The 12,444-nt window shown below is 31.2% G+C and overlaps 1 protein-coding gene across 2 annotated transcripts in view; it reads left to right on the forward strand.

Moving 5' to 3' along the window:
- The window catches only part of SLK (STE20 like kinase), a 71,205-nt gene that overhangs the window by 35,404 nt on the left and 23,357 nt on the right, over nt 1-12,444 (forward strand). For both annotated transcript variants that reach the window (XM_003755403.4, XM_003755404.4), the window contains exons 5-11: nt 2,230-2,302; nt 2,457-2,651; nt 5,041-5,122; nt 7,214-7,342; nt 8,123-9,490; nt 10,956-11,086; nt 11,286-11,409. In XM_003755403.4, the coding sequence (XP_003755451.1) occupies nt 2,230-2,302; nt 2,457-2,651; nt 5,041-5,122; nt 7,214-7,342; nt 8,123-9,490; nt 10,956-11,086; nt 11,286-11,409 (2,102 nt within the window). The remainder of the gene's footprint in view (nt 1-2,229; nt 2,303-2,456; nt 2,652-5,040; nt 5,123-7,213; nt 7,343-8,122; nt 9,491-10,955; nt 11,087-11,285; nt 11,410-12,444) is intronic.

Raw genomic sequence — 12,444 nt, forward strand, 5'->3', positions numbered from 1 at the left:
TGTTTTTGGTTTTTGTGGGTTTTTTTTTTTTTTTGGTTTTGTTTTTAATTCTTATTGGCCAAATGTATTATTTTTATGTTAATAAATTGTAATAAACAATAAAAATACAATTGGAGCTCCCTGCTGGTGAAAAATAAGAACAGATTTGTCAAGAGATTTTTTTGGGGGGGTTGAGGCAATTGGGGTTGACTTGCCCAGGGTCACAGAGCTAAGTGGTAAGTGGCTGAGATCAAATTTGAACTCAGGTCCTCCTGACTTCAGGGCTGGTGCTCTGTGCACTGTGACTTTTGTCAAGAGACTTATAAAGAATATTTTCAATAGAATTAGTTTATTTAAACAAGCATTTATTAAATGCTTCCATATATGCTGATAGTATTGAGTATACAAAACCAAAACAGTTTCTTTCCTCAAGGAGCTTACATTCTACTGAGAATATTCTAGACATGGAGGGTATCAAAATCACAGATGTAAGAGATGAATTGACATGTACTAGGAACAGCCATGTCTAGAACATAAGAGAATGTGTAGGTCAGTCATACTAAATTTTATCTAAAAAGTTAAGATTTAGCCAGAGATTAAAGGAATTATAAATTCTTGAAAAATGAGAATTGTCATTACATTTTTTTTTGTCCTCAGTAACTGCCATTTTGTCTTATACTGAGTAGGTGGTTATGTTTTTGAATTTTACATTCCAAGGAATATGTAATATAGAAATATAATTAGATGATAAAACTTAAAATCAGAAATCACAAAGATAAAAGGCAGTTTGCTTAAATATTTTGTGTTCTGGTTCCTTCATTTATGAAATACAAATAGTTGCTGCTTTTGCTTATAATTTCAGTGAGCTGAAATTGTTCTTTGAGCTGCTTGAAGAAAATTGTGATACATTGTGATTATGATATGCAGGCAAGTGTTTATCCAAATGGTTTTAAAGGACTGCCAGAGGACTTTAGGAAAATATTTTCATATAAAACCATGCTATTTGCTGCATTTATTATTTCTTTTATTAAGTGCCAAATTATATTTTGTACTCTGTAGTAACTAAATTAATGATAATTTTACTGGTTAATTATTTAACCTTCCAATTATGAGAGTTATCTACAGCATACTGAAAGTTAAATTTATACTCCTAAATATATAATATGAAATAATATGTTTTTTTAATGCTACATCTGGCAGTTGTCTATATAATGCAGCTTGATGAGTTTTAAGTGTTAAGTTTATTAGTCATTCAAATTTAAAGCAGAGGCTATTTGGCTCTTTTTTTTTCTTTTTACTCCATTTTATTTTAACTTTATGCTTCAATTATTTATTTTTAAAAATGATAGCTTTTTATTTTCAAAAAACATGCAAAGATAGTTTTCAACACTCATCCTTGCAAAACCTTGTGTTCCAAATTTTTTTCTCCCTTTTCCTCCCCCCTCACTACCCTCTCCCTTAGACAGCAAGTAATCCAGTATATCCAACATGTTTTCAATCCAATCCAATATCCAGCATGTACAATTATTTTATACATATTTCCACATTTATCTTGCTGCACAAGAAAAATCAGATCAAAAAGGAAAAAAAATGAGAAACAAAATAAAATTCAAGCAAACAATAACAAAAGTGAAAATGCTATGTTGTGGTCTGAACTCAGTTTCAACAGTCCTCTCTCTGGTGTAGATGGCTCTCATTACTACAAGATCTTTGGAACTGATTTGAATCATCTCTTTGTTGAGAAGAACCATGTCCATCAGAATTGATCATTGTATAATCTTTCTGCTTAATTTTAATAAAGAATTTAGCCATACATATGTTAATTAATATGAAAAGATGCTTCCAAGTAATTTTGTTTTTTCAAGCTACAAAAAGAAAATTCTATTATTTTGAAGCATCTTAACATCAACAGTTTTTTTTTTGGAGATATGATGTGTCATATTTTTAAACTTTATATTGAATTAACTACAATTCTGAAAAGAAAATTTCTTTAATCAAGATATACAAAAAGTATTGGAGAAATATGTTTTGATAGGATATTTTCTTTATAACTTTATTTTAGATAGGAAGAGAAGGGTACTAGAGTTTGTTGAGAAATTATTTCTGCATCATTTATATTTAGGATCTGTTTTAAAGCTATCCATAGGTCTTAAAAAATGCATTTTCTTTTTAATTTGTGGAATACAATGAATTATACTGCCATATCTTAAAATCAGTTAATAACATTTTTGTATGGATATTTATTTCAAGCGGATTTTGGTGTATCGGCTAAAAATACAAGGACTATACAAAGAAGAGATTCTTTTATTGGCACACCATATTGGTATGTATTCAGTTTTGTGAACTTATAATATAGTGTAATAAGTAACTAGTTATTGCTAATATTGATCACATAGAACAACCTTTACTTGCTATGTGATTTGTAGTCACTGTTTTTGAGTTATACTATTAAAGTTAAATTTTATCTATCCTGATAGGATGGCTCCGGAAGTGGTTATGTGTGAAACATCTAAAGATAGACCCTATGATTATAAAGCTGATGTTTGGTCCTTGGGCATCACTTTGATAGAAATGGCTCAGATAGAACCTCCTCATCATGAGCTAAATCCAATGCGTGTACTGTTGAAAATTGCAAAGTCTGAACCACCTACACTGGCACAACCATCAAAATGGTAAAGTGTTTAAAATGTAACTTCAAAAAATGTTAAGTTTAATGTTCAGTTCTTCCAACAGTTTAAAAGGATATTTAGAGCAAAGTTCATGGGTCAGAGCTTTTGTAAATTTGAAAGTAGTATGTCATCTCATCTATGTTTCTAACTCTTTAGTTATAAAGTTAGTTGTATGGAATTGTATATTCTCTTTAAAATGTGGGAGGTTGGAGCCCTGTTTAAAATTTTAAATTTTTGTGCTATGAGAAAGTAAAATGCACATGTATTTATATTATTGTTTATGGATTGTGTTGAGTCAGAGAAAAATTTTGAAATAATGAGCTTTTGGTTTTGTGTATTTTGGTTCCATTTTTTCTTTATATTAATCCCTTCACCATCACAGAACCATTCCTTTTAACAATGAAAAACAATTAAGCAAAACAAAATATCTTAGTACCTACATCTGATGGCATACGAACATTCCATGGAATTGGTAGTAGAAAATTCCACAAAATGTAGTCCAGCTTATCCTCATCTTAATACTTTATTCCCATTCGCTATGGGTCAGCCATACTGGCATACTTGCTGTTTCTTATACATTATATTCCATCTTCCATTTCCATTGAATTTTTCCACATGGAAAAATATTTTCTCTATTTTCACCTTTTGAAATGCTTTGTTTCCTTTTAAAACTTAACTCACATGCCTTTTTCTTTGTGATCCTTTTAGCTATTAGTGCCATCCTCTGCAAAATCTGTGTGTGTGTGTGTGTATAAACATGAATATGTGTGTATATCCTTATGTGTATATTTGTGTATAATATAGATGTCTTTCTGTACATGTGTCTGTATATTTATGCCTTTAAAGATATAATTTGCCACATACATGCATACCTAAAAGCACATACATATACATCCCCTTTGAGGGTAAGGGACTACTTTCACTTTTTTCTTTGTATCTCCTACTATACTATCTGACATATAATAAATACTTAAATACTTGCTTAACAAATTCAATTCGTTTAATAGTATTCTTGTCTTTCCCCAGCTCTTCCAACATTGAATGTTTCCATCTTCTGTCAACTCTGTGAATTTGGGTGTGAAATGAAATCTCAGAGTTGATTAATTTTTGTTTCTCGTATTACTAGTGATTTGAAAATTTTTTTCTTATTGCTGTTGTTCATTTGTATTTTTTTTTTTTTTTTGAAAACTGTTTGTCTGTTGGGAAATTGCCCTTAAGCTAACATAGGAAATAAGGTGTTAGACATAGAACTGAAATGCCATTTAGTTCACATTCCTCATTTTACAGATTAGGAAGCTGAGGGCTGTGGAGGTTAGGGGATGTTCAACCTCACACAGTAGTAAACATTAGACATAGATTAGGAGCTAGATCATCTCATTTAAGAATTGATGTTGTTTCTAGTCTGCTCTTCATATTTATGATAGTTTCTTATATGTTATATATCAGACTTTATGAGACAGTATTTGTAGTAGATGGAAGACTGATACCTTTTGGCTGTATGATCATAGACAAATCTTTTTTTCTTTGAGTATCCCATGCAACTTACCAAGACTATTAAGTTATAAGTGAATAGCACATCTGCATCAGTGGAAAGGAGTTTCTACACTGGGACTTCTATACTAATGAGATCAATGATCTTAAGCTTCCTTTCCTTTTACTTATGTTAATTTGGTACAAATATTTTCCCTACTTGACAGTTTCTCTTATTTGCATTTGTTTATGTAAACTTCTTTAATGCCAGAATCATCTGTTTTTGTCTTTTTGAGCTCCTCTATCACTTGTTTAGTTATAAATTCTCTCCCTAACCATATGTGTGAAAATTATCATATTTCTTTGTGATGACCTTTTATGTTTAAATGACTAAACCATTTGGAACCTAAGTCTATTTTCTGTCAAAATGCTTTTCATTTTTTTTCCCCTATTAGTTCTTACCAAATAGAGATTCCCTTTTCTTAGGAGTTAATCCAGTATTGATCTACATTTTTTAAAAATGTAAATCTTACTTGTCTATTGCATTCCACTTCCTATTTTATCCTTTTGTTTTTTTAATGGGTACTGAAATTTTTAATGACTATTTATTTGTAATATAATTTGAAATCTGGTAATGCTAGATGCTCTTCATCTTTTTATTTTTTTCATTCTCTTTCATAAAATGCTTGGTTTTTGATTTTTCCAAATATACATATATTTTTTTATTTTTCATAGTTCTTAAGTGAACTTTTGTTAGAAGGCTAAGTATGTAAATAGATTTAGATAATATAAAAATCAACCCTGTTGGATAGAATTGTACATTTTTTTATACAGAAGTTTCACTGTAGCTTGATTCAGGGTTTGGTAGGTTACTTAGGAGTAAAATAAGATATCAAGTCATCTGTTTAAATTCCTTTTCAAGGTCTTCAAACTTTAAGGACTTCCTAAAGAAATGTTTGGAAAAGAATGTGGATGCCAGGTGGAATACTTCCCAGCTTCTCCAGGTAGGATAAAAAAGTTTGGCATGAAATTGTAATTTTCATTTTCCCTTTTCTATAGGGAGAATATAATTTCAGATTCTTTGAATATACGTTGAATGAATTGAGGAAATTTAAGCACCTGTTGTAATATTTCACATTTTCTTTTGTCCATTATAAGTTCTTTATAGGTATGGTCTGTGTTATGATCCTTTTCACAATTCGTTTTTATTGAGCGTATAATTGTACAGTGATGGAGAATTATAAATATAGTGTTCATAGTAAGGCATTAGTTTTGGGTTGCTTTGACTTGGCTCTAATCTTGCTTAGTCTTTCAGAACTTTTAGATTCTTCATTTATAAAATTAAAACACTGGTACTATTTGACTCATAGTGTTGTGAGAATCAAATGAAATAATAGTTGTAAAGCACTTAACAAAGTGCCTGACATATAGAAGGTGCTTTAACAACTTTTTCCCCTTGTGAGCAAAAGCACTTGGCAGAACTTAAAATGCCACACAATTCTGAGCTGTTGTTATTACTAAAATTAGGATTTTTTCATATTGAAAGAAGTTTGAACTTCATATATAGGTAGATAATGGTAGATAATGACTGAGTATTTGACATCTTATTAGCCATCGTGTTAACTGTAATGGTAAATGTAAGTTGAAAATGTTGTTGTGTGATTGCTTGCAACTAATTTGATGATTTTCTTAAGAAATTTTAAACAAGTGTTTTATCTTTAAAAGTACATCAGTGTTGTTTCTCCCGTCTCCCCCGACTTGGGTTGATTTCATCAGTATAGGATGCTTCCTAATGAGGAAACTCCTTCTATCAATGCAATTCAGTAATGTTCTATTGCTAAAGGGTTTCCTAGGACATTGAGATGTTAAGGGACCTTACCTAGTGTTAGATACCCAACATGTATGTGTCATTTAGAATTTAAACAGAGGTTATTCTGACTCTATTTTTGCTCTTCCTCCATGATGCCATGCTGCCTTATTTATCAGTGCTAATAATAAATAGGAATAGGGAATGGACTTGTGATTTCATTATTCAAGGGTACCCCTTTGGTGAAGAAATTTCCTTTACCAATACAGGTCTATACCTTCTCTACTATTTATAGTCTTAAGAGAATTGTGTAGGGCACTGAAAGGTTAAGTTACTTTTACTAGGATTATAGGAGCAGTGGAGATTCTTGAGCCTGGTTCTTCTTGGCTCTGTGAAAGGAATCCTGACCTCTTATTTATTTCTTAACTGGTAGATGAAATGATGAGACCATACAAAGAAATTCAAACAATAAACTTTCTAAATTGTATATGAGAAATTTTTCTTTATTGATATCTTTAAATTTTAGATGATATTTTATATGGATTGGGGTATACTTTGTTTCCTAAGGAAGAATAGTGATTGATATTTTAAGAGTTTGTGATAAATATAGTAATTTTAAAATTATAATTACGACAGTTTTTAGGGTTCTTTAAGGATATTGAAAGGTAGAGTATCTTTTTAGAATATTCTTGTATGTTACAATGAAAATCATTAGTTATAAAAGTTAACTTTTACAGAGCCAGAATAGTGCTTTTGCATTTTATAGATACTAAATTTATGTAATTAATAAAAATGTAATTCACAGACTAGTTATAGGAAAAAGCTGTTTTCTATCATACTAAATTTTTATATTAAGTTCAACTTTATAATTTTTCTTCTTGTAACATTTTATTTGAAAAATAAATGGAAAGAATTGCCAGCATGTTTAGATTTTTTAAGAGAACCCTATCAAATAAGTAGATGTTTTATACATGTAAATTTAACTCTAAAACTCTTAGTAATGCTATCAACATACTTTTGATGGTATTGTGTATGTATAATCCAGCCAAATTGTTTTACTACACTAATAGTATCATAGAATCTTTAATTATACTTTTGGAGTTAGAAGGAATCTTAGAGGTTATTATGAACCTTCTCATTTTGTAATAAGACTGAAATGTAACTTGCCTTAGACATCCTGGCTAGTTCATGATAGAACCAGGATTAATGATATCCTGAATTGATATTTACTTTATATGCAAGTGATTCACTTGTGACTGGTGTTATTTTTTTTTTAAATGATTAATAGCATCCTTTTGTTACTGTGACTTCCAACAAACCCATCCGAGAACTGATTGCAGAGGCAAAGGCTGAAGTAACAGAAGAAGTTGAAGATGGCAAAGATGATGATGATGATGAAGAAACAGAGAATTCTCTGGTCAGTTTAATAATGTAAAATTTCATTTAGGTATAATTTTGATTGAGGAGTTTTTCATCATATTAAATATCAACTATAATTTTTATTACAAAATACCATTTTAAAGTTAATTTTAAGCCAATTTTGTATGGATGAAAAATTTTATTTGAAATTTGTTTTATCAAGAAATAATTAGAACATTTTTAAGATACTTGTTGCAGCAGAAGGTAGTATATAGCAATGCCTTTTACTTATAAAATTACTAAAGTTAGCATTTTTCTAGTAACTTGATAGTTAGAGGCATGTGTTAAGGACATCTAACTGGCAATTGTTTTAAAAAATGACTTAAAATACTTGATAAGAATTTCCAAGAGTAGTGACCTCTGCTTTTATTTGTTATTAATTAGCTTCAACTATTTCTTATTGGTTGAAGTAAATTAGAAATGAGTAAACTTTGGTATATAATGGAATTATTTTTAGAGCAGGTGTTGCCGAATGTTTACACACACACACACACACACACACACACACACACACACACACACTATTAGCTGATCAATGCCAGAGCAGAGAATGAGCGGAAGAATGTTACTTTGAAATATTGTTGTTTCCCAATCCAGACCTAGGTGAAGTAATAGAAGATATTAATGATTGCATAAATTTTATGATGGAATGACTTTTCCTCTGGATATTAAATCACAAGTTTTTTATGCTCTCAAAACTTTTTTTTGGCTATATATATATATATATATATCTAGGAAAAGAATATTAAGCATTTTTTTACTTGTTAATATCTTTTAGCCTATACCTGCTAATAAGCGTGCCTCATCTGACCTCAGTATTGCCAGTTCAGAAGAAGATAAACTTTCACAGAATGCTTGTGTTCTGGAATCTGTATCAGAAAAAACTGAGCATAGCACTATTGGAGACAAACCTGAAAGTAATGTTATTAATGAAAAAACTGTTGCTGACAAGCCTGAAAAAATTGTTGAGAGAAATATTGACTACATTGCTGATGATCATCTTGAAAATATTGTTGAGCTCCAGAATGGGACAGGATTAATTAAGGCAAATAAGGCAGAAGAGAAAGAACTCAAGGTAGAAGAGATATTGGAAGTAGAAGATCGTGTGAGTGAAGGAAATGCAGTGATAGAAAGAAAAGACAATGATCAACTTACAACCTCAGAAATTGGTGCTGATCTGAAACCTGAGGAGGAAAAGAATCAGAAAAAGCAGCAGTTATCTAAAAATGAGATTAAAACAAATGAAAAAGACTCTGCTGATCACATAGCAGAATTGGTTTCTGAAGAGACTGGAGAAAAAGAAGAAAATATAAGAGAGGCAAACATTCAGGGAAGTGAAAGTGAAGTTAGGCTTAAAACCGAAGTACAAGATAAAATAGAGGAAACTGAAGTCATTAAAGGTGAGGTGGGTGACACAGGCACAGTAGAAACAGGTGAAGTAGAAGATCTAGGCTGCAACTCAGCTGGAAACAATGCCAAGGAAGCTCAGATTAATGACAAAAATGAAGTGATTGAATTAAGTGAAAAACTAAAACAAATTAAACCTGATCCTGAGGTTAGTGGTATTAAGGAAACTCAGGAACAAAGGATAGTTGAAACAAATATTACAGATCATATGTCTGTAGAAGGTATATGTGTTATGAACAGAAGTGAGGAACACTTAATTAGTACTTCAGGGGACATAGTGCTTATTGGTGATAAACCAGTAACAAGTGAAATTGAAGAAATTAAAGAAACAAGTAGCACTGAAGAAATATTGGTCCAAAACACAATTCATACTGGTGAAAAGTCAGTAGGAAGTAAAACTCAGGATTCTCATCAGCCTCTGCTAGACATTGAACAAACAGAATTTCCAAGTGAAATACCAGTTAAAATTGAACCTCAAGTTATCATAACTTCACAACCCAGTGAAACTCAACCAATTATACCCAGTATTAATATTAACTCTCAAGAGACAGAAGAGAAAGGGGAAACAGGTACATCATCCCAAGCTGAAACCTCAGTACATTTAGAACCTGAGAATCAAAAGGAAAATGACACTGATTCAGGCACTGGCTCCACAGCTGATAATAGCAGCATTGATTTGAATTTGTCCATCACTAGTTTCCTAAGCAAAAACAAAGACACTGGATCAATATCTTTACAAGTAAGTACATTCAATTATTTATTTAGTTAATATTGGTTTCTCATGATCATGATAGCAATTGAATTTGTCCTTAATTTAGAACTAATAGTTTTAAATTATTTTATTGTTATCCTTTGTTTTCACATTATCTTCTTTTCTAACAAAATCTCTTTATCATCACCTGCCCATTTCTGATAATAAAGAATAAAAAAGAAGAGAGTAAAAGCACTTAAAACTAAATGGCACATCATTGAATCTTGACAATATATGCAGTGTTTTGTACTCATAGTTTCTCCCAACTCCACAAAGAAAAGAGAAATTTGCATCTTCTTATTAGAATAGATGTCTTTGTTATTTATTAGTGTGAGTCATGTTTGATTCTTTGAGACTCCATTTGGGGTGTTCTCAGTAAAGATTCTGGAGTGATTTGTCATTTCCTTCTCCAGCTTATTTTACATATGGGGAAAATGAGGCAAACAAGGTTAAGTATTTTGCCCAGGGTCACACAGCTCCTAAGTACTTGAGGTTGAGGTTGAATTTGAACTTGGATCTTCCTGACTCTGGGCCTAGTGCTCCATCTACTGCACCACCTAGATGTCTTAGGAAATAGCAATGAATTAGCATTATAATTTTATATTATAAGCTTTAAAATAAAAAGAAATTGAAAAAGTTGAGGGATATTTTGGCAAGTCTAAGTTTAGTGGCCAAAATTGAGCTGACAGTCTTTTTAAAAAATACTCTTTCTCAGCTCATCACTCCAGGACTCACATATAACGGGGACTTTTGTGCTCATATTCCACTATTCTATGTTCTTTCTTCCCTCTGACACCACTTTTGGCCCAAGTTTTTACCCTTTCCTCCTCTAACTTCAGTATTGATCATAGATCTTTTCTTTAACCTTTGGCATTTTCTCTTAGTCTAGGTCCTGGCATCTAAGACCCTTAGGGCTGCACGTAGATGAGGAGAAAGGGATCAGAGAACCTGCTTTCTCTCCATATTATAGACATGCATACATATATATATATATATATATTTTCCTTCTTAGTCTTTTCAAGTTTCTAATGAAAGGTGGAAAGTCAGGGATATGGGAACAAATGGCATTAGGCTAGGACTAATATCTTGGGAACACAGGAATTCTCAATCTTAGGGTGTATATTAAATTATCTTAGTTATTAATTTTTTATGGTTGTGGTAGATTCTTTAGAGATAACATTCAGGTAATGAAACTCATTCCACTAGCCAAATAAACAAATTGATGTCATGTTTTTATGCTCATACTGCATATAGGTAATCTTTGTAATTTGTTACTCTTGAAACAACTTAAGGATATGAGGTTTATCATTTTAAACTAACAATTTAGAAATATTGCAGGAAATGTTGCTCCCTGCCCACCCAATATATACTACTCAATTCTTATGAAATAATAATGATTATTTTTATTAAATTGTGACTAAAATATTAAACAATAATGAATTCTGTCATTCAGGAAACAAGAAGACATAAGAAAACATTGAAGAAAACAAGAAAATTTGTTGTTGATGGTGTAGAAGTGAGTGTGACAACTTCAAAAATAGTTACAGATAGTGATTCAAAAACTGAAGAATTGAGGTTTCTTCGGTGAGTAAGGAATGTTGATGCACACTTTTAACTGAAACAAATTTTGAATCTCTATTCTGTACAATCGAGATCATTTTGAGAAAGCTGTAAATAAATGATGTTTAACTTATTACGTTCTTGCCATAACCTTACATAAAAATTAGTTTTATCGTTTATTTTATGTCATTACCATTTCTCCAATTATCATTGTTTTGACCAGACGTCAGGAGCTTCGAGAATTAAGATTTCTGCAGAAAGAGGAACAAAGAGCTCAGCAGCAGCTCAACAACAAATTGCAGCAACAGCGGGAACAAATTTTCAGACGTTTTGAACAAGAAATGATGGTGAGCCTTTGGGTTTTACACCAGCTTTTAGAAAAGATAAGTCAGTGATTCTAAAAAAAAAAAAAAAAAAAAAAAAAAAAAAAAAAAAAAAAAAAAAAACAATAAAAATGCCCTATTGATAGAACAGTTTTTTGTCTTTCTTCTCCTGTAAGTTTCTGTGATTACATATAACTTATGCTACATTTGTAGTGCATTCCTTCTACCCCTTTTCCATTTTCTTCTCAATCATTGTGAATAGTTTAAACATTCCATCTCTCTTATCTTGGTTTGTCTCTGTTACCATGATTTTGATTGCTACTCAGGATTGTTTGGCATGGGACTAAGTCACTGTCATACTTTATAATATGCCTCTAGAGGAGTTTTCAGGGTTACAATGCTTTTTACTGTTAATTTAGAGAAAACTCCACTGACAAATAAAATATTTAATTTCTATTATGCTTATTTGTATTTTCTCTGTGGTTGCAAAAATTAAGTGTTTTATGATAAAATTCAGTTTTTAAGTGCAGAATGACTGTATTAATTTGGCAGTGGAAAAGGGCATTTTTATTTGCACCATTATAGATTTTTAAATGTGTTAATCATAATTTTTAAGGTCTAGTCCTTTGCTGTAACTATGTAATAGCAATTCTGTTTTTCTAATTATTATTTAGATAAGACTTTAAACTCTTGTATAGATCGTTTTTGTGTCACAATGTCAGGGTAAAGTGCAAATATTTTCTTATTGCTCTCTCACCTAATATTTCTAACCTTTTTTGAAATATGTTGAGGGCAAAAAGGGTATTGAGGAAAAGAAAGAAGCATCAAAGATTTTACATTTATAAAACGCAGAGCAGAGAGAAGGAGGGAGGGAGGAAAAGAGGGAGAGAGAGGGAAATGGGAGGGGGACAGAGAGAGAGGGAGGAAAGGGGAGGGAAAGAGAGAGAAAGAGAGAATGAGAGAAAGAGAGAGAAAGAAAAGTGTGTTTTTATTCACCAGGGTTTTTTTTAAAATATTTGTTGAAAACTCCTGACAAAAAAATTAGTGCTGTGCTATTTA

Source organism: Sarcophilus harrisii, chromosome 2, assembly GCF_902635505.1.
Source record: "Sarcophilus harrisii chromosome 2, mSarHar1.11, whole genome shotgun sequence".
In the NCBI taxonomy this organism is placed as follows: Eukaryota; Metazoa; Chordata; class Mammalia; order Dasyuromorphia; family Dasyuridae; genus Sarcophilus; species Sarcophilus harrisii.